Here is a 24,097-nt window from a genome sequence, read left to right as displayed (position 1 = left end):
GACACAGCACAAGTACTCTACTATGCAACTTTGTGCTAAAGCCGAAACAAACAAGCAATTATGTAAGCGATATATGTTATAAAAGTCGATTTTAGTGTAAAATAAGGTGACTTACACATACTTTAATCATACATATCATTCTGTGTAATAATGTACTGTGATATATTTTGTTAAAACAAATTTATGAAACAGTAGAATGTTTGGGAAAAATATTCATGGAAACTAATAAATTTTATTTTCTCTTATCATTGAGATTTTAAAGGATCTTTTATGCTTTAGTCTATTGTTGTCTAGGAAAAAAAATGTTTTGTTTTCAACTCGAATTTACTTTGAAATTTCACACGTTCGTACTTAATGAAAGTAAGTTGCTTGATTTTAATTTTAATAAGTTTGAGAAAATAAAATGTTTACGATTATGTAATAATATACAGCTGCATAAGGTATCTCGTATACAGCAGTATCAATGGAACGTGAACTGTGACAGTGGCATCTCCTACGAAGTATGAAACGTAAAATGCAAAAAATGTCTAGGTGGTAACTTTTGAATCACATAGCTTATATTAAAAGCCAGATATCTCGTGAAATAATCCTAGAAAAGTATATTATCATTCAGGATTCAATCAGAACAGGATCTGCTAAGAAATGTGGTATCTTCAGGCATATAACATAAATTTTTGGAACATATTGTATTAAATAAGACAGAACATTGGCGTTTAAGACAGTTATACTATGATGATCCTATTGAACTAAAATCGATAAAATAATGTCGTGCTATCAAATATATATATTGATATAAAACATATAAGACAAATATATTAATATATAAATGCTGTATTTATTAATTTTTTCAAACAAGGAGTATCTACTCAAAACGCATTACCCAAAGCGAACCTCTCAGATATTACAAATTTGTAGGAAATACTTAAATCAGGATTGTTGCCAATAGGACGAGATCTTTGGAAGACGATTATAAGCTGATTCCACACCAAGGAAAAAGCAAGTCAATTGGAAAAGTTTTTAAGCAAACAGATATATAAAAATACACCAAGATACCTGAAACACAGTCTAAAATCTGCTTCAGAAAACTTCTATTTTATGTCCCAAACCAATTTGTTTTTGTAAAATAGAACCAAGATACAAAATTATGGAACATCAAATTTCGACACTTTCAAGATGATACGTGAAAATGTCGAGACTAGTTTCCGTAATAGTGGATCTTAACTTCATTTTTGAATATTTTACAAGCTATTGTTTATTTACCTACTATCACTTTTGGTTTTAGACGAATTATTATATCAACTGTGCCACAGGGGAAACGTCTGAATGATTTATTAGATGAAATAAAAATGGAAGCATCTAAAACATAATATGGAATAATTTGAACTTGAAGCTAGTATTTAGTGAATTCGAAGTAACACACTGTGACGTATTTTAACCCACATCAAGAACTCTGGATTCTTCAAGAAATCCAGAATTTTTTACGTCGGAGCCAAAGCATACATAGTTATTTTCTGACACGGCCTCGTCACTTCCTTATGCACCAATAAACGCAATGAGAATTATGCTGACGAAGGAGCAGCAAGTGTAATGAAACATCGCTGACCTGGAGAGTTGTCTTGTTGCGTATGTACTAAATTAAACGATTATTTAGTGGCAAGTTATTCAGTGAATCTCAAGTAATAAGCAATTACGTGGAGAACTGTTCAGAATATTAGCTGAAGATTTATTGGATTAAATACTTATATAATTAATATTATGGTTAATAATGTGACAAACATATAATTGTTTAATTGTGTATGGATGTTTTTATTAGTAAGTACTCGACACAACGTTAAGTTTATATGTTATTTTTCCATTAGAGATTATTTGACAGAATAGTAAATTTATACTATGTTTTTCCATTAGACAGTACTTAACACAATAGTAAGAATATATCCTATTTTCCATTAGAAATTACTCGACGTATTACTAAATATAAATTCTCCCAATAATCGATCGTTCACATGTAGTATTTGTTTAAATTATATAGTACCCATTCGTTCATTTTTCCTCTGTACCTTTACCTGCCCACTTTTATTATTTGTATTTTTTATTATTTTAGGAGTAATTAAATATGTTTAATAGTACTATGATAGGAAGACGTTACAATTTTTACTGAATCATCTGGTTTTGATTGATTTGGTTGTTTTTAAGCAGAAAGTTACAAAATGGGTTATCTCTGCTCTGCCCATCATGGATATCCAAAGCCGATTTTTTCGCGTCGTAAGCCTGAATACTCACCGCTGAGCCACTGGTGAGCGAATCATTTATAGAAAGTCAATATTATGTAGGTTTTCCTTGCAATGTTATACACATGTTATGCAACCTCTTTACAGTGTAGAGATATCTACATGCACAGATAAATCAACGTTACTTTCTTCCCTTGATGAACTTGTAATCAGAAGCTTGTTATAGATTAAGATAACATATTTCTTAATATGTAGCAATGTACAGTTGACTCAAAACACTCCTACAGAATTTTACATAACTACCTGGTTAAAGGGTAACTTATTTTGCTAAAAATAACCTTCCAATATTTAATGGACCCAACAGCATTCTTACATTGTTAAATAATATCACAAGATATTTTTACACTGACAATAACCTCTAATTTTGCAATTGCCATATTTTCAATTTTACATTGTTAAATACCTTTACCTTATTTATGTGATTCAATTAATTTTAATGTTGACATTAACTTTCTGAACATTCATTTAGTTCCACTCTCAATGTTAATGATAATCTCTCCAAATACAATTACTTCAACATTATACTGATATTGTTGAATTGTCTGTGTTCGATTGACATAATATCAATGTTAGTAGCTTTATTAAATTTTTCAGCTTCTTACATAGGTTACTGTTTCATTTTCTTCTAATTGCGTACCAAAATTTTGTTGTTAGATAAATTAATCTGAGGTGATATTTTGAATTATCCACAATACTGAGCTGGTTCAGTTTCAAGAATTAGGCTCGTCAAGTTCTTACAATATGAGAACACTTACATTATGAAAATATCCACCCTGACGAAAAACAAACATTTTGCAAGTTATTTCGCTTTATTTTAGAATGTTCTAATATCTTTTAACTTAGCCTCAAGATGGTGATTAAAACTGTACTGAACCAAAATCAAGTATCTGTTAATAGTTAAACTTGCCATGAATTACAGCGCTTAAACAAATTTCCAACTACAACCTGCAAAGAGTTAAAAATCGAAGCTCAGTGCAGATCTTAATAGAGGCTTGTTATATTTCCATTTATGGGCTTAGCTCGAGTAAGTTCTAATGCTAACTTAATCACTTCAGGTAAGAAACAAACTTTTCACAAAATATAGCATCACACCGAAGAAAACTATTTTAACTCACTATATAGCTTCATTCAGGAAATTCGTAATCTTCTTGAATATTCATTATTAAAATTATTGAAATAAGTTACGATTTTCATAGTTAAACTTAAGTATTAATGTTTAAATAGTTCATTGTTTTAGTCCTGCTTCCTGTTTAAAGTTACACTTTTTTATCCATTTTTTTATTTACATTGAGTTTGTAAAATTAAGTAGGATTGGACAGCCAAATCCGTTTGTTTTCAGTTTTATCAAATGTTATTTTACGTTAAAAGCGCTTTATAAACGGTATACTACACTTTAGGAAAAGTACCTGCAGTTAAAAGTTCGTTAAGATTTTGAAAGTCAATACTTATAGTTGTGATGTGAAACATTTTAAGCTCATATTGCCTAACAAAACTGGTAACTCGATACGATTTATACAATACTGTGACACGAGTTTCATATCATACTGGGAGCTCTAAAGCAAAAGTAAATCTAGCATCAGCACGAGTCATAGCCAAAGAGATGTTTCTTTAGAAAGGAAAGAACACATAACACAGTGGGGTGTATAAACAACATTTATTTGAAAATGAGTTACTGCTATTGTTGTGATAAAGAAAAATTCGAAAAGAAACACACTGTATATTATTATAGGACAAAAAGTCGTAAGTACATTCCTGTTTACTTTTCTTTGTGTTTTGAATAAATCGTTATATGTTATACATAGAAAACGATATGAACAAACATTTGCAGGAGAGTAGTAAATCAACAAACAACGATTAGTCCTTACAAGTAGTTGTTTGTTAATTTGCTACTGTATTAGCACAATGCGCTTCCCTGTACATGTATTTTCATGATATAAACATAGTATAGAGCGAAGAAATAGCAAAAATGAACCTATACAAAACACTTAGCTTTTCTCAACCATTTTCATGATATTTTAATTGATCAAAGTTACTACAAAATTCTTATCATAATTGATATTATTTAGCACGTTCTCAAAAATGTATTTATTTTAAATATTCGTGTTTCTATGAATAACTCTAAATAGTATTATCTAATTTGATAGATTTTGTAATAAAGAGATTAGGGTTAAGGTGATTTGAATTGATAGACCTTATACAGTTTCCTGCTTTTCGTTGCATTCCAGGTCTATTTTTTTGCTCTTCGTGCTGTGACTAATGAGGGATAACTCTTAATTATCATAAGCTATTTTGCTTACTTCATACTCATTACTGAATGCGAATATTGGAACTCCTCGGTGATTAGCAAAGTCAAATAATTATATTTTGCATTTCTGAAGTTTGTTATCTTAATTTCAGTTTCTAAAATACGCGTAATTAAGTGTTCAATTTTGTTAAGCGTCTGATAATTTTCTAAGTTTAAGTAAGTGTGAAGGAAACGAAGAAAATACAATTCAGTTGGAAAAATACTAGTTGGGAATTATTTTTCGTGTATACCAACGACTTTAGAAAATGTTTTGCCTTCTCGTATTGATCAAATGTAAAATAATGTAGGTTTTTATGAAACAAAAATTAAAATTGTATTATAAATAAGCGTGGATGGTGCAATTTGGAACTGATCACGTCATGTCCTTTAAAACCTACCAGTTTATTATAGGTTGCGATAATCTTAAGTTTATGATAAAATTTGTAATGTGAGTAGCACTTTTGTTTCTTTCGTTGTTTGAAGTTAAGCATAAAACTACAAAATGGATTATCTGTGCTCTGCCCACGACGAGTATCAAAACCCGGTTTTTAGCATTCTAAGTCCACAGACATGCCGCTGTGCCACTGGGGGGCAGGCACTTTTGAATTGATCAACATCTCTTTGAGATATACTATTTAAAAAAAGCAGAGATACTGTGTGTTTTAAATAAGAAAAGGTTTTAGGAACACTAAACGCCATGTGATAATTAATTGGTCATGGAAGAATGTGAATCATTTGAACCTTTTCTGATGCTGTTCAATAAGATTTAACATTAAAAAAGATATAAGCTAATCTCCTGGATTTGAAATGTATATTATAATAAAAATTTTAATTCGTATATATATATTAAATGTTAGAGTAATTTTATCTCACTTTACTTTTATTAATTTATTCTTATATATGCATCTATGTGACTTTTTTATAATTGTGTGAATTAATATTTATTTGTGATTATTGGCTACGCTTTGATGTTGCTCATCGGATAAATAGTACTTATCTTATGAAGTTTTGATGAATGATTGCTAGAAATTTTGGAAAGACGTTTACAATAGTACTTCCAACCCACGCTTTGTTTGTGATTGTTTATGTTTGTTTGTAATTAAGTACAAAGCTACACGATGGGCTATCTGTGCTCTGCCCAACACGGGTATCGAAACCCGGATTCTAGAGTTGTAAGTCAGCAGACATACCACCGTGCCACTTGGGAGCTGTTATTGTTTAAAGCTGACTTCTCTTCAAAGGCAAGAATAATCTGTATCTTTCTTTTTTCTCAATGTAATCTTAAAGGTATAAGTATTTGCGCCAATTATACACATATATATAGATAGATAGATATCATTTGAGAGTTTAACGATAACGAATCACTTTATAAGGTGCAAACTGTGATAAACTATAATTTTCATATAACATCAACTGCAAGTTGATTTCTTTCTAAAATTAAATTTTTTTTATTCATCCACGTTGAAAGTATAAACAACAAGAAATAGAAAAGTACTGACTGATTTAAATATCCGAACATTTCATCCTAGAATTACTATTTAAATATATTTAGTTCTTAACTCCTGTTAAAAAGCGATGCATACTTAATTGTGTTTCGGACAACACACATATACCTCTTTCATGGTTGAATTAACAAATCCTGATGCTAGATCAAATTGGTTAACTTTTGGTCGATTTGTTTCAAGAGAAAGAAATACGGAGTAAATTGCGTATTTACCAATGGTTTTATCAGCAAACTATAGTATGAATAACATCTAAACCTCTCAAGACTGTGAGCGACACCTCAAATGAAAATTGTAGTAATCCCATAAATATACACACACATATGAAGATTCAACACATTATTATTGCATACATGTGTTGTTTTCTTGATCCACATTCAACTAAGTTATTTAGAACATGAATTTAAAGCATCAAAGTGAGACTGAACAATTTCGCAAGACCGATACATTCCTATTGTTGAATACCCGAGTCTACGCTTCTATCATTTTCACATTCACTCCTTTTCTGAGGTATGTTTTCTGGTGTATTATGACTGTTAAAGATATTCTCACTTTACTTACCGTATGGTTTCTCTTTAGATGCCGGTTTCTGCTTCACATGTGCGCCGAAAGTGAGGAGCCACAGTTGACCAAGGAAAACAAAGCAACATGAAAACTTCAATTCAGCATACATAGTAGATTGAAGTTCATAGAGTTATAGTAATACTAACTGCGGTAAGATTAACAGTGCCCACTAGTCACTGTCCAGAAATCTTAACGAATTAGAGTCTGAAAATATACTACGTTCGCCAGTTCTTGGACTTGCTTATAGCGATACTTACTTGATTACTGTGGTCACAAGATTGACAGTATTTGGATAGGAGGTGGGCAAACATACCTTATAAACGAACTTCACCGATCGATTTTCCTAGCGTCATGTTGGTTGCTCAATAGGTGGCGGCACGTGTTATGGTTTTACAATTTAATCACAATATAAAATCACAGCTTATTGATGAATCCATTTATGGTATCATATTAGATTTACAAAACTTTTGAAGTTAAGCCTACAAATAATATAAAGTGGAAGATAGCAAGCTACAATATAAAAAAAATAGAAGAAATATTTGTTATTGTGGTTGTAATCGTCTGTAGGCCTCTTAATGTACTGTGTATTAAAAGTCTAGGAAATATCTTATAACATTAACGTCAATATCTAGATGCTTAATTTGAGTCGGTATTTTTTATTAAATAGTGCAGTACGATTTGTAAGATATTAAAGACAACTAGAAATATATTGAATAACGAAAACTTTATTTGCCATAAAAAACGTTAAACGCTAAAATGTATTATACCTTGGGGAAAAATAAATTCCAATTTAATTGATATATTAATACATACAGTTTTGTATGTATATATATATATATATGTATGTGTGTGTAAAAAACACATATATAATACTTGTTTTGTAATTCCTTTGAGCTAGCGAATGTGGCCATTTCCACTAATGCTGTATTTTTGTAATAAACTTTACAAAAACGCGATGAAAATAAGAGGGGTATTCAAGCCTTTTTCATGGAAATTATTCAGTAAGCTTCCAAACACAAAATGCCTTTACATAAATTTTTCTGACTGACTGTACCATTTACAGTAACTTATTTTATCTTAATGACGTTAAATGTTGCTGGTATAAAGGTAATGAAACTTACACATTACGTTTACCCATAAAAAAAGCCTTTATAGATAAATAGAATCAAAGGCTTTGCTGAGCGAAGATATATGCTATTTTAATTAGAATAAATTATGAAAAATAACTTATAACTTTGGGGTATTTCTATTCGGCACTCTTTGTTAAAAGCTTTGAAATCAGAAATGTCAAAAATAAATGATCCCTTTTGCCGCCGTGTTACTTCTGTCACGATGCCAAACAATATTTTGATATGAAAGATTTTTAATCTTTCTGAGTTTCTGTTTTTCCTAAAGGATTATATTGTAATAAATATATTTTCCCTATTTTTCCTCAAATTGGGGAGTCTATTATGTATGAAAATGGGAAATATTTCATACATAACACTCACAAGCAGCAAATATTACAATCGTTTAAGCGTGAAGTATCGAATATCCAAACCAACAAATTATTTTATTTTATTTTACCAAACCATATTTACATTTGATGTAATGTAATTTCTTGAGTTACAAAATTATGGAAAACTCAATATACATATACATAAACATAATAGATCAAACCCCAGCACATGCCCTTAAGCAAATATTTTTTCACAATAATTTATTATATTTTTATAATTTGTTTGTTTTTGTAATCAAGCACAAAGCTACACAATGGGCTATCTGTGCTCTGCCCACCACGGGTATCGAAACCCGGATTCTAGCGTGCTACTGGGGGCGTATTTTTATAAAATCTTTAGCGGTGTTTGCAAGGGCAAGTTTCAGAAAGCTTAGAATTATTGACAGCTAAGAGATATGAAGCTCTTTAAATTATAACAGTGATCATTTTGAGAAAATGGTTTGAAATTTTCTTGTTTAAAATAATATCTAATAGGAGAAATAAACTCCGGAAAAATTCAACATATCTCTCAAGCTGCAAATTAATATTTATACACATTGCTTTTAATTTGCCCAGTTCTGATTCTAAATCAAAATGGTGTAAAAATGTAATTTCATATCTATCTATTGCCTCCTACAATCAACATACGCGGGAGTGTGTTGTGCGGCCAAAACAACCTGGGTGTTATTAATAGGAGTGACAGAATAGCAATTTTCCACTTTCTGTAGCTCGGGCTGTGTTAATCCAAACTATGACATATTTTCAGTGGATGTGTTCTACTGGACCCTTACTTCATATATCAGATTTCATTGAGAAATACACGAGATATAAAATCTCCAATTTTGATTGAACTTCTTCTTATTCTTTTTTCTTCGCACCCAAAGTACGAAAACTTTATTTCATATAAAAACATACTTACCTTTCATAGATTTTCGACAAATTCGGTAAGCTGATAGATCTTTACAACTTACAATTAGGTATCAAATTTGGTCAAACTTTAGATCACATGGGCAAAGTTACACAACAAAAATTAATTTTGACCAAAATTTTGCACACGCTTACTTAGAAAGTCGGGTAAGCCATCGGTCTAAAATATTTACCACAGCTTCACTAAAGAGTAAAGATGAACATTTTTTTAGTTTTTTGTCATTCCGATTAAAGATGGCTGATTTAAAGCAGCAAAACTGTAGGTTGAAAGCAGCCGCAGATACATAAGTATTTGTTAGGCCAAGCAAACTAGATTAGCAGTTTATAGCCCAAGTTTTCCAAATAATCATACAGGTGGACGGTTATTATTCATTGCCAACTTTTAAGCATAAATTTGCTAAATTCTATGAAATTCTCCTAATAAAGTGTGTTTAGTGTTACGTGATATTAGATTAATTAGTTATCATAAATAATGATGCTCGATACGGCTGTACTGAGTGTATACGGGTGAAGAGAAGAAACTGTTAATCTAGTTTCCATGGCTCTACTGTAGAGGACGTTATTAACACTGTTTTAGAGAGGAAAAACTACCACCGTATATTTTAAGGAATCTGGTTAATTCTGTAAAGTGTAGGTCTTCTCCAAATAATAGAGTTGTGATACTAAAGCTAATGTTGGTTACTATCGAGTGTCACTTTCTTACTTGCTGTGGTTTGTTGGTGTATATTGACATGATATCTAATCAAAAACACCTAAGTATTTGTTAAGAAGTGTTAATTGGCTTTCAGTCCTTAGTTATCTTTCTGTAATAGAACCTGGATAACATACACACTGCTCGTTTCGTGGTGGATAATAACCTTAAGCGGAAAGCAATATCATCATTAATGAAATTCTACGAGTACTTCAATATACCTCTTGTAGTGAGTCTCATCATATTTGAACCCAATATTACATAAGCTTATTTTAGCAGCAAAATCGTTAATCCTACAGGGCGGAAGACTCTCTTATACTTTGATGGACAAATATATGTATGTAGAAGATGTTTGTAATCTCAGATAGAAAGTACCATAAAAGTCTAAGCCGTGACTATTCTGCACATTTAGCAAGAAACATATAATCTTAGGAGATCTCAAGTAATGATGTATGTGCATATCCGACATGTGTCAGCTACCTTACCATATTTACCAAGCAAAGGTACAACACTTGCCATATGAGCTAAACAATGCTCCAAGTTTCAACAAAATGTTAAGACATTTCGGCCTACTGTATCGTTGTTGCACTTTTTAGACTTTCCATAGGCGTAAAAAATGTTCATATAATATTTTACATCGACTTGTGTAAAGATCATATAAAAAATTAAAAACTCATTTTCACTTCATCTCAATTGATTGGGGTAATTAAGACAATAAATCCAAAATAGTGTTGTGTTGCCAGAATAAAAAACAAAATACTTCAAAATCATAATTCAAACGCTACGGCGACAGGTTAGAAAATACTACGGATACATTTTGAAACTAGTGTTGTTGAGATAATAAAGACCTCGAACCCACAGTAAGACTGGAATATATCCGGGTTGATTTTAAACCCGTAAACCCGTAAAAAAATGTGTTTTCTTGTTAAAAAACGACCGCAAACTCAATATTAAAGAAGAGTTTTTTTTATTTACTAGTGTTGATATGAAGCATTTAACAAAAGTGCTGTATTGTAGGACTACCAAAGACTTCAAACTCAAAGGAAAACCGACGTATTTATGGATCATAAAAACTTAACTCACAACAAAAATTATTTCTTCCTGGGCTAATAAAACGTCAAACATTTGGTATGTTACTTACAGTAATATTATATTCATTATTATGCCAAATTTAATAGATTGGTATAAGAAGTAACTTTTTCATATAACTTTAGGGCAAAAATTTGGATCAAAATTTTCGTTTTGGTTGTTAAATTTCGTGCACAGCTACTCGAAGGTTAAATGTACAAGCCGTCCTTAATTTAGAAATGATAGACTAGAAGGAGGCATCTAGTTAACATCACTCTCCGCATTCTCTTGGTCTGCCTTTTCCAACATACGATCCTACGATTTGCAGATTACTAGTCGAACATCGTAACCACCAGGATATGCCAGGGTGGATCGAAATGAATTTATGTATACGTTGTTCTGTACGTTCGCCCATTTTGTATTCTAAAATGCATTTACTTTGCATTCAATACTTTGTTTTTCATATTTGTGGCCGTGTTTTAATATTATAGCAACAGCACTGTGTTGTTTGTCATAAATTCTTATTATTATACTCGTAGTTATACATTTTCAATAAAGTCTTTTTATTTTATTGGAGAGATGAATTTGTTCAAAGTCACCTTTAGTCTTAATAAACTCAAATAGTTTCATACATTTTTTTGTAGTTATTGATTATATTGTTGTTTCTTTAGTTGTAATAAGTCTCTAACATTTATTGCCATATTCCAGATTGATCAGACCTTTCACTTCAAAAAGTGATTGTGTAACTTTTAGCCATTATTAACTGTTTATAATCGATGTTTTGAGTTACGATGTGATGTCAGGCTACTAAAATTACGTTTTGCCCCTTAAAAAAACAAAAACAAAACTCCATTGCACCCACCCCCTCTTAAGGGTTAATAACGCTAAAATTCGGGACTCGATCTTTGCAGTAGCAACAACCCAAATAATCCTTTGTATAGATTTTTAAATAAGAAACAACAACAACAACAAAAAACGACAACGACGAGTAACTTTTGCTTAATGCTTATCCAGTTTATGTAACAAAACATACTTATTACCAATACAACTATATTTTATACATAAGACTAAATTCCACGAAAATGTCGATGCGCTTCATGACTGAAGACATTATAAATAAAACTACACCTGCGAGTTTGTGCTTTAAGAAATGCTTGACTGTTTCATTTCTTATGAAGGAGTGGTAAGAGTTAACAAGTATTGATAAACATTCTGAAACTAAGCCTGAAAAAAAATCATTTGATTAGAAGCAAGGAAAAAAGATTATGTTTATAAGTATACAAAAAAATGTCATATATTAGTAAACAATTGGTTTCTAGTGAAACTAAATATAATATGTTTGACAAGTTTTGAAGTTACAAAAGAGACTTTTTAATGCAACAGATATGACTTTTAGTTCGAATAATTTTCTACAATGTTATTTATAATATATACACCTGTATAACTCAGATGTACTTGTTTTTCACCACAAGTAAGTTATAAAAATATATTTTGGTATAAAGAACTTAGGGTAGCTAAATAGCTCTCAGTATGAATTGAAAACAACAATAACAAAAACATGAATGTATGAATATGATTAAACAAATAGGTAGAAAACTGTTTACCTTTTAACATATAAACACAAAAATGCTATCATAGAACGATTTTATTAGCAAAAGCAGTACTAAAAACTTTAATTCATTTGGTGTCTGCTAAGTTTGTCGTTATATATGATAGTTCATTTCGCCTCCTTTAAAGTTTACTTCCCCGTTGGGACAGCGATAAGTCGACGAACTTGCAACGCTAAAATCCGGGATTTGCGAATTTTTGTTAATTTAGAACCACGTCGTCAAGAGATAGGTCGACGTAATTCTCTTTAATATTAAAGCATTTGGCTGCTTGCGTTTAAGCGCAAACTACACAACGGGCTATTTGCGTTGTGCCTCTCAAAGTTATCGAAACTCGATTTTTAGTGTATAAGCCCTTGAGCTTATCATTGAAAAGAGGGGGTACATGATTATAACAGTCAACCAATATAAAAATAATAACTATATCTTTAATATTTTTTTGTAAGAAATAATCCACAGATTAAGCATCATATTAATGAATCAACAAAATATGCAAGAACAAAGACCAGTTTTGTGAAGTACTTAAAGTATTGTTCAACTGACACATCAATCTGTTTCGGATGTTCCATTATAATTACGATAATGTAGTTTTTAGTAATCAATAAATTATCAATTTAGTTGTGTTACTTAGTACAAGAATAATTTTAATCATTCTTCCAAGACATGTGATAGACATCTGAACTGAATCCACTTTTATGGTAATTGATGATTGAATATAAAATTTCAGATTCGTTGACTATTTTATCTTTGATCTGAGATACAACAAAACCTTTATATCAAATGTTTTATTGAGTGCTACGACACGTTTGATAACCCGCGACAGGTGTTTACGAAACGTATTGATCCATTCACTATCGATAGTGTTTAGAACAGCTGCCTCTTCCTTCCTAGCTTCTATTAATCATCGAGATGTTCATGTAATTTTTATTTTGTTAGATAAACACAATTAGTACAATACACATCAATATCTAAATTAAAACCGACAAGCAAGAAGTAATCCGTATTATACCATACAGTAGAGAACACACTTCCACATTCATGCTTAAAAGGTACATTATTTCATTAATCAACTGTAACTATACGTTTATCTATACACGTTATACTAATTAGAAACTAAATATATTATAAATATATGTTAATTGGCACACTAAGTACGTGTTTATACTTCTTGGTAAATTGCAAGAAGCATAAGTTTTACTAATAAGTAATAAATTAAAAGGCACATATTTTACTACGTATAAGCTTGCAAAATCACGTGTATACTGGGGAATCATCAAAAGGTGTGTGTCCTACTGCTTAGTTAATCATCAAAAAGCACATGTTATACCACTTATTAAATCATCAAAAGGCAGATGTGATATGTAAAACCCATTAAGTGAACCCATTAAGGACTGTGTGGTGATTAAGGACAAAAAATAATTAATTTCAAGACAATTATTGATTAGATTATCACTGCTTCTTTATAATAGTAACTTCTGTGTTCAAGCTTTCAGTGAAACACAACACTATTTTGATAGAGGGTATAGCTTGATTTTTATCGTGTCTAATATCTATAAGTTTACATCTATGTATCTCCTTTTTAACCTCTGGTGTCTGCTAGATGCATTCCGTTGATAAAAAAAAGTCCTGGACCCTATGATGTTTCCGGAAGATCCAGTAGGGCTACAATATTAAGCAACGGTTGTGCTATCTATCCACCAATTATATTTGTCTTCAAGCTATAGTTTGAGAATTACGAACCATGGATGTATCGTCGTTAGGAAAAATCTGTTCGTAATCGCCCCGTTTTACGGTACTTAGAATAGCTAAATGCAGTGATTCGCTACGTCATCCCTTAGCTAGATATCTTGTACATATAATACCACCATTAACCGGTAAGATATCCTCACATGTTAAGAATTCAGTCCTCTTTGTAGTGGTTATAAAAGCAACCATAACAACCTTATGAGGAAAAACAATTATCTGAAAACCCATTCACTGACGTACTAACCTTTAAAACTCTATACACACACACCACCAACAGCTTGAAAATGATAGTACTCTCGAAGAACACACCTAACTGACAATGTGCACGATAATGAAAACTCAGAACTTTCTGCCCCAACACAATATATATCCAGCATAAAGACAACTACTGCTAACAACAAGAAGACCTAGGCTACAGACATCCACAGTTACTGGTAAATACATTGCCTACACTTCAAACCAGTGCAAAAACTGTAAAAACAAGAGTCACAGACTATCTGTACTTTAGAACGAACAAGTTTTGTATTACAAAAGATTATAAGAAGAAACAACTAAACTTTTCTTTGAGAAAGAATGTATACTCTGAACAGTTGTTAAAGAAGAAGAAAAAAGGATAAACAAAAAAATGGACACTTAAAACTGTGAGGCTATTCCATCTGCAATAAGACACTAAGAAGCCCTTACAATGAAATGAAATCACTCATACTAAAGTAATAGGAATTGAACTACACACGAAAAAAAGAAAAGTGAGAAAGCTTCCACATCTACCTACCTGACTATGCTCTTAAAATCATCCAAATAGATTATTGATTCAAGTTCTACTGGGGAAGACTGCGTACGTATGAATAGCACACCAGCCTTTCTAACAACAACAACATAAAAAAAAACAGCGATTAAATCCTGAATCATGCCACCACATAAGGGCTTCCCTGAAAATGGCAGTAGATTGACAGCTAGAAGTCTGGATGTAAACTAATTAGTAATTAATATCCAGTAATAATAACACAATTAGTAACTAATAGATAATTAAACTCTGATGATCATAAAAGCTATGAACTGTGACAACTGCACTAAGCGAACCATTAAAACGATACATGATACGCTACTTAATGGACCATCAAATGGCAAACGTTATAGTACCTAGTAAACTATCAAATGGTACATGTTATAGTACTTAGTGAACCATAAAGTGCCACATGCTTTAATATTTAGTAAACCATAAAGGACACATATCATAGTACCTAGTAAACAATCAAATGACACATGTTATAGTACTTAGCAAATCATAAATGACACATATTAGTGTACTTAGTAAACTATCAAATGACATATTATAATATTTAGTAAGCCATAAATGAAACATGTTATAGTACTTTGTAAACCATAAATGACTCGTTATTCTGCTTAGTAAACCATCAAATGGAGCATGTTGTAATACAAAATGATCTATGAAATGGCACATATTATGCCCTTAATAAAACATCAAATGGAATATATTATATTATACCACCCGGTAAATGATAAAATAACAAGTTATACCACATAGCAAACCGTCAAATGTCATATTTTATACAACTTAGTAGAGCAGCATATTATATAAAAACAAATTTGAATATGCAATTTAGCAAGTCACATAACAATCATAACCAGTATAAAGTCATAGTGGAATGTCATGTATCAGAAATACATTTTGACACTGTTTGAAATTTCGGAAGTAGTGTGATGTTTCCAAAAATGTATCTATTTTGGGAAGGATATGTAACAGCCCCTTCCAAAATAAGGTATTTATACACTCAGATAATAAAGACAAGTTCAGATCAAGGAACTAGTGGCATTGGAAAACAACGGAATATGGATCAACTTGGGCTACCAGGACCATCCACAGAGAGAGGTTGCAACAAGTCGTACTCCAGCCGTGGTATGCAAAGTGCGATGTCTTATAACAGAAAAGAAAACACAAAAGACGTTCAGTGGCAAAAGTCCTTACAACTGTTTCATCCAGGTAACAGTACCAAATTTAATCTAAAAGAATCTCCCTTTGAAAAGAGACCAAAAGTGTATACACTTATCAAGACAACACTTTCGCTCATACCTCCAATTCAACCGTCGCATTCCTAAATTACTTGGAGAATGTAATTGTTATTCATGCCATTCCATGCAAAGATATGATGGTTAAGTCTTCAGAAGTAGCATCTATGGATTTTTGTGTGATCAGCAAGTAGGGAGAGTTATGTGCTTTGGAAATTACAGCCTTATGGAAACAACGCTGCAGGGCTATTGTCAACATCCACTGTCATCAGATAGAGCATCACCAGACGTGGCGACACTGACTCTACCGATGTGATGAGGCTACAAAATCGTTTTCATATAAAGTATTCAACCAGTTTAGTATTTAATAAAGCAACAGAGGTCAGGTTTCATACTACATAACGAACCATCAAAGGGCTTACGCTATACCTAGCATGAATGGGACGAAATGTAAATGAATAAGATAGAATACTGTTAGACCTACTGTCACTTGAAGAAACTGAAAACAAAACAAATTTACCACAAGACAAAAAGATAAAATAATTAAACTTTGTGTAAAATATATATATATATATATTTTCAAATGCAATACTCAACCTCCCTTATTGATTTTATTATGCACTAAATATTAAGTCAACATCAGTGTTATAATTTTCACTTTAATACTATTATCCATCATTTATAAACACACACACACACACCTTTCAGTACAGATACGGCCCACTTAATAATACACCCACTTAACCTTTATTATTTGCACCAAAAAGTTATATATATATATATAATTCGTTTATCAATATGTACATACATAATATACAAACTAATATCATTTTTCGGATTTTGGATTTGTTTATCATATTCATATGTTATGATTACGTTCTAAGCAACGCTTAATATGTTGGAAGTATATCAAAGCCAGAATATCTGACAGTCTTGTTCTAAAAACATGGGACGAAAGAAAAAAGAAAAATGAAGAAGAGATATAAAAACATAAAATATATTAATTATATCTACATCACATAATCTAACGTTATGACTAACATCGTATTATTTTTAATTCGATATGAAATAAGAAGGTACAGAAATTGCACAAAATCTGTTACATATGGTTTTATTGAAAAGTAAAATATATCACCAAATGTTTATTGGTCCCTCTCTGTTTATATATCACCAAGTGTTTATTGGTCCCTCTCTGTTTGTATATCACCAAGTGTTTATTGGTCCCTCTGTCTGTTTATATATCTCCAAGTGTTTATTGGTTCCTCTGTGTTTATATATCACCAAGTGTTTATTGGTCCCTCTGTTTATATATCACCAAGTGTTTATTGGTCCCTCTCTGTTTATATATCACCAAGTGTTTATTGGTCCCTCTGTGTTTATATATCACCAAGTGTTTATTGGTCCCTCTCTGTTTATATGTCACCAAATGTTTATTGGTTCCCCTCTATTTATATGTCACCAAATGTTTATTGGTTCCCCTCTGTTTATATATCACCAAATGTTTATTGGTTCCTCTCTGTTTATATATCACCAAGTGTTTATTGGTCCGTCTGTGTTTATATATCACCAAGTGTTTATTGGTCCCTCTCTGTTTATATATCACCAAGTGTTTATTGGTCCCTCTCTGTTTATATATCACCAAGTGTTTATTGGCCCCTGTCTGTTTATATATCTCCAAGTGTTTATTGGTTCCTCTCTGCGAATCTAAGGATGGTCCGACCAAGCTTCTTACGTCTCCTTTGAGGGTAAAGTAAATCTAAAACACTACGAAGATTTTTGAAACACGTGTTACAAGAAACATAACAAAATGTATATAGCTTAAAATCTTTCGGTTCTTATTATGCACATGAATCTCAGCTCAAGTGGGACAGATAGAAAAAATGTAGAATAGACATATACTGCCACCTAATATTCATAACCTTCTAGATTAATTTATCCCTTCAGAAATATTTTGAACCTCCTGCCCGTATTTTAATCACTGCAGCTGCTTTTTGATGAAAAAAAGGACAATAAATGGAAATTAGAAAATTAATAAAGGTTGACATAAATTGTCTTACGCTGAAACCTAGATAATTTATTTGCTATTTAGGGCGTACACCCTTCGTCAGCAACTACAAATATGTATAAAAATGGAACTGATCAAAATAAGAACAGATGAGATTAAAATAACGCGAGGCATGTTTACAAAGTTAGCTTTTTGATACAAAGCATTATTACGCTAATGTAGCGTGAGACAACATTTAAGTTTAATACAAAAACTACAATATTAAGAAGAAAACAGAATAAAATCACAGTAAAAATATCGTGAAGAAAAGTATGTATGAAATGAACTCATAATTTAAAAAATGGGTGGACTGTATATTTAACTTAAATTGTAAAATAAAATAAAATTGAGGTGGAAATACCATTCATAAAAAAGACAAATAATTAGGGGAGTAGTAGTGATGGTAGAGGGGAATAAGAAAGAGAAAGAGGAAGGGGAGGATTTATACAGACCGAACTGATTTCATTGCTCTAAGACAATATTTCGTTTGTTAAACGAAATATTTTATTTCAAGTAAATGAACCCTTTTTTGTCTGTATTAATTCCCCTTCTCTATTTCTTATCCCCTTCCACTACTACTCCCTGCTTTTTGCATATTTTCATGTATATTATATTCACCTCGCGGTTTGTTTTATTTTTCATTTTAAATTAATTAGAGAGTTATTTTTTTCCATTATGAGTTCATTTTCATAGGTATATATATATTTCTTCACGATGTTTTTTATTATAATTTTATTCGGTTTTCTGCAGCTAACGTGGTTTTATCACAAATTTTAAGTTTATTAGTTTCTTCTCCATATCATACTTAATTTGTGTGTAACGCCACGCTAACACAACAATGTTTTGTTTCAAAGAGTTCGTTTTTTTGAATGCGTTTCACGTTCTTTCATCTCGTTTGTTCCAATTTTTTCCTTTCCGTTTGTATACATAGTTTGTAATTGGTTTACACTATTTTGTAGTCTTAGAAAGGCCATACACCTGAAACGTAGCAAACAATTGTATTTTTAATTAGAGGTGTCAATAATTCCCTCTTGAATAACTGCGTATGGCAGTACAAAAACTTTCTGTTACTCTTTCACTTAACAACAAAAACATTTTCCCATGCTGCTAAATAGCATATTTGTATTTCAAGTTTTTCACTATCTTCAGGGGTATTGAAGAATTATCCCCAATAAATAGTAAACTTGGATATTGAAAACGAATCTTTGTCTCCTGGTTTTATCGTACATTATCGCAGAAGATGTATTATAATGTTAATTTAGTTGCTAAAGAGACAAATACGAATAAGTCATTATAGGCCATATAAACTCCAACTATCTGAAAATTACAAATAAAGTGCATTGTTTGTTTTGAATTTCGCGCAAAGTTACACGAGAGCTATCTGGCTAGCCGTCCCTCATTTAGCAGTGTAAGACTAGAGGGAAGACAGATAGTCATCACCACCGAACTCTTGGGCTACTCTTTTACCAACGAATAGTGGGATTGACTGTCACATGATGACGTCCCCGCGACTGAAAGGACGAGCATGTTTGGTGGGACGGGGATTCGAGATCGCGACTCTCAGGTTGCGAGTCAAGCGCCCTCACCACTTGGCCATGCCGGGCCAAAATAAAGTGTACCTTTTTTTGTTTTGTTGGTCATATTTGTAAGAAAACACCGTACCAGTGAAAGAAAAAAAAGAGATTATTCAAAAAAATAGCAATCCAAACTAACACTTAAAGAACCCCTTTACTTGGACCGTTTATAGTACCGAAGAGATGTATAAGACCAGTTATATTACTTTCGATGACTTGTCAGCAAAATTGTTTTTAATTCAATAATTTCATCAATATAGTACTGCTACTGTTTACAATATCAGTGACCAAAAACTCTGAGAGTAAAATTCTACTCACAATATAAAGTCATTTAAATTAACCAGCTATGCATGTATAAACCTTGAGTTAAGTAAAAATTGATTGCAGAATCTTTCACAAACCTTTTTATTAAACTATGTCTAAATCTTTTGTTTCTGCTCTAAGACACACTGACTTGATACTACATTATAATTTCTCGACACATTATCAAAGGTCCTTTGTTTCAGCCGACTATTTAAAGGCATATGTTTACTAAAGTCTTTCAACGATCAAAACTGAAAGCAACTAAATTTGCCACCGTGAGAACTATTATCACTAACCGCTAGTGACGTGTCAAAGGAAACGATAATTGGATAAACTTTTAAGACAGAAAAAAATAGAGAAACGATCTGTGTTCCTGTTGATCAATTCATCAATTCCGTTGCCGAAATTCATGAATCGATTATCTCCAACTGTATCATGAGAAGGACATAATAAAATTATAATATTACAGCCAACAATTTGTCCGAAAATCACTTATCTCAGATGCAAATAGAAAGCATGGCTTAATGTAAGCTGTGAACAGTGAATGACTGAAAGCATAGATGTGGTTCACTTTTTCCTCTAATGATGTATAGAAAAAGAAATATAGAGAAAATTTATATGAAATCTGTAACACTGTTTCAAAGATCAAGCTGATTGTGTAATGGTATGAGGACCGTCCTTTTATTCCTTTAGAAAGGAAAAAAATCAGAGAGTGAACATGCCCCGAACTTTTTGTCAGTCTTGTTCACCTTATAATGTTGTATTTCAGCTCATGGAAAATGAGTTTTTCACCACACTCATATTGTCTAAAACTTGTTTTTGAAGAGGAAGGTAATGTTTTCTTTGATAGATTGTATAGGCAGAGTATTCATAATGAAATTTAGTTGAATGGACGGCAACTGCCTGTTGTAGAAACACAAATGTAGAGGATGACGTTTCGAAAGGCTTCTGCCTTTCATCTTCAGTAAGGCGGGAGACTTCGAAACGTTGTCCTCTACACTTGTGTTTGTACAACAGGCAGTTGCCGCCCATTCAACTAAGTTTCATCAGGATGTTAATGATTTCAGCAAACTTCGTTGGCAGCACAATCAACGAATGTCATTCAGTTGGACATCTTTATGAGGAACTTCAACGCTTCATTTGCTTATGAACTCTTCCCCTCATACTTGAGATCCAACTGGAGACCAGTCTTCTCAACTGTCGAGACTAAAGACGGTTACTAGTCAACCTACCTTAGAAAAACACACCTACAACAATCTGTAAAAAATAAACAACGATTATACGGAAACACATTTTTACTTGTTTTGGTGGTGAACACGCAGTAACTAATAAAAGTGATAACGAGCGAGTAAACTATGGCTTTGAAGAAGTTTTAGAAAACCAACTTATAGGTCAGTGTTATGGCTCACACAATGAAAACACAACCGTTCAAAGACAAAAGCATAAAAGTTAGCAATTTTAATTAATACTTATGCAGTAATAAAAACTCGATAATTACTTCTAGCCTAAAAATCAAGTCATAAATATTTTCAATAATTTAACCCGCAAGATTTCTATAAAGACAACTGCTGACAACACTTGGCCATTAACATTACAGTTAAACTCAAAATGACAAAAAATATAGTGAACAATAAAAAGTAACTTAAACTACGCTTTAGAAACAATAATAATACGCAAAAGTGTATTTTTTTCCTAGCCATTGAACAAAATCAACTATATAAAACCAAACTGAACGAAGAATACTGCCAAATGTTTTTTTGTTTTAATACACATGTAAATAAAATAAATTAGGATTAATAAATGATTGATTTGTGGTGCAAGTAACTAAATTATAACCCCCCCCCCCAAAAAAAAATTATTAAAGTGAAATGCACTCTTTTCTTAAGACAAAAATCTTAAAGAACCAAAATGTAAATATAAACTTGATCCACAATGGCTTCATTTTAGTCTGAAAGTGTTTGCAGCAGTACGATAGCTTGAAGATATCAGAAACAAGTTGCGATAGTTTTCTCTGAAATGTTTCCCCAATCCTTTACCAAGGCATTCCATTGTCACAGTACGTTTGTTAGATGAAACAAATGTGAAATCATCAATGAAGCTGGTCCAGTAATGTTTATTTGGTTGAGGTCCATAGAAGGAGCTGTTAAGTCCATTCTCACAATAATTTATTGCTGAAGGTAATCAATAACGATATGCATTGCACATTTATTATTACTAGTATCACACACACTCAGGACAGATCTGGGATCAGCTGCAGAGATGATTTAATGCATATCTCAAACACCAGACACAATGAATCAAATGGAAACTGTTTTGATCGGGATGAAGCGTAACATTCCTCCTAACTTTGTTCAGTAGGTCACATAGTGTAAATAACGATGTTGTTTGTTTGTTAAGTTTCGCGCAAAGATACTCGAGAGCTATCTGCACTAACCGCTCTTATTTTAGGAGTGATAGACAACAGGGAAGGCAGCTAGTCAACACCACCCACCGCCAACTCTTGAGGTACTCTTTAACAACAAATAGTGGGATTGAACGTCACATTATAACGCCCCCACGGCTAAAAGGGCGAGCATGTTTGGTGATAAGATTCGAACCCGCAACTTGTAGCTAGAGAGTCGAGCGCCCTAACCATCAGGCCATGCCAGGCCCCGTAACGACGATGTACAGCTGTTTTAGCATCTCGGTTTCACATACTTGATGTTTCAGGAACGTGAACACACTGAACCATGATGTTATTTCCGTCCCTTCCGAGTAGAAACTGTGACCAGGTTTTCATTACCTTAGCAAAGTTATATATTCACAGCTTAGTACGTTATGATTTTGCTTTCAGAAGTCAATAAATTTCACTTTCTTTAGTAGTATCTGTGTTTTAATTTAGTTACATGTAAAATATACCCCAAAAGAATATATATATGTGTTATATGCAGGCTTTGTATTAATGCATGATACTTTTAACATATTTGTGTATTTTTACATGTTGAATTAGAGGTTTCATTATAGTTTGTGATGAAAAAAAAATAACATTTTATGAGAAAAGCCTAATTTTCCACGTGGCGTATTTACGAGAGAAGACTTTCATTATAAAATGTTTCAGATTTCTTCCGATAGAAGGCATGAATTTTTACTAGACCGTTCGGAAAAAGGTTTTATTCGATAAATAAATACCCAAGGGAGAATATAAGGAAAAAAAGAACATGCAGAACGTTCTTATGATGAATTTCTCTGTGGCTCAGCGGTACGTATGACAGCTTATAAAACTATAAATCGAGTTTTGATGCCCGTATTCGGCAGAACACAGTTAACCTTTTGTGTAGCTTTGTATTTAACAACAAAAACAACGATAAAGATACGAATAATAACAATAGCTTACGATGAAAAATAGGGTGAAAATTCTTAAAGAATACAGTATCGTGTGTCGTTATAATAATTTCTAAGTACAACTGGAGTCAGGAATATTAAAATATTCATACAAGGTGATTTAAACTTAATATTAAACGCTGGTGTTTTTCAATCTAACGTTAATGTAATAATGATTAATATTAAATGTAACATATATTTTTAGCTTTAGGAGTAATAAAACATTTTAAGAGTATATTATTTCGAATTTGAAACAAGGAATACGGTTTAATAACATGAATTTATTTAAATAAAAATGAGACAATGAATAAATATGCAATTGTTTACCATTTCGAATAAAATGAAACCACGAATGAACATTAAATGCCATCTATCGTCAAGAATTGTTACTATTTCTATGAAATACAGTTTATAGAAGTAGTTCAGTCTTGAAGTAGAAGTTTGATGCAATTAACAGTCTTTTAGTAATTACTGGAGCTTGACTATCCACATAAATGAAGTAATTTTCCCTTTGATTTCTATTTTATAGCGAAGACGTATCTGACTGATCTTTAGTAGTTCATTCGCATGAATAATTTATTAATGACTTAATACATTAATCTGAGAAAATAACCTCACAGTTTTAACGAATAAA

At 31.9% G+C, this 24,097-nt stretch overlaps 1 protein-coding gene across 6 annotated transcripts in view; it reads right to left on the bottom strand.

Moving 5' to 3' along the window:
• The window catches only part of LOC106478637 (synaptogenesis protein syg-2-like), a 263,962-nt gene that overhangs the window by 208,414 nt on the left and 31,451 nt on the right, over window positions 1-24,097 (bottom strand). For 5 of the 6 annotated variants that reach the window (XM_022382270.1, XM_022382268.1, XM_022382271.1 and 2 more), the window contains exon 1: window positions 6,636-6,866. The exons of the other annotated variant lie outside the window; for it this stretch is intronic. In XM_022382270.1, coding sequence (XP_022237978.1) covers window positions 6,636-6,747 — 112 coding nt within the window. In that variant the 5' untranslated portion in view covers window positions 6,748-6,866. Of the gene's footprint in view, window positions 1-6,635; window positions 6,867-24,097 lie in introns of those variants that run through there. 6 annotated transcript variants of the gene reach the window in all.

Source organism: Limulus polyphemus, unplaced genomic scaffold (genome assembly GCF_000517525.1).
Source record: "Limulus polyphemus unplaced genomic scaffold, Limulus_polyphemus-2.1.2 Scaffold236, whole genome shotgun sequence".
NCBI classification, from domain to species: Eukaryota; Metazoa; Arthropoda; class Merostomata; order Xiphosura; family Limulidae; genus Limulus; species Limulus polyphemus.
Note: the sequence above shows the minus strand (reverse complement) of the source record. Positions and strands in the feature narration are given on the sequence as shown.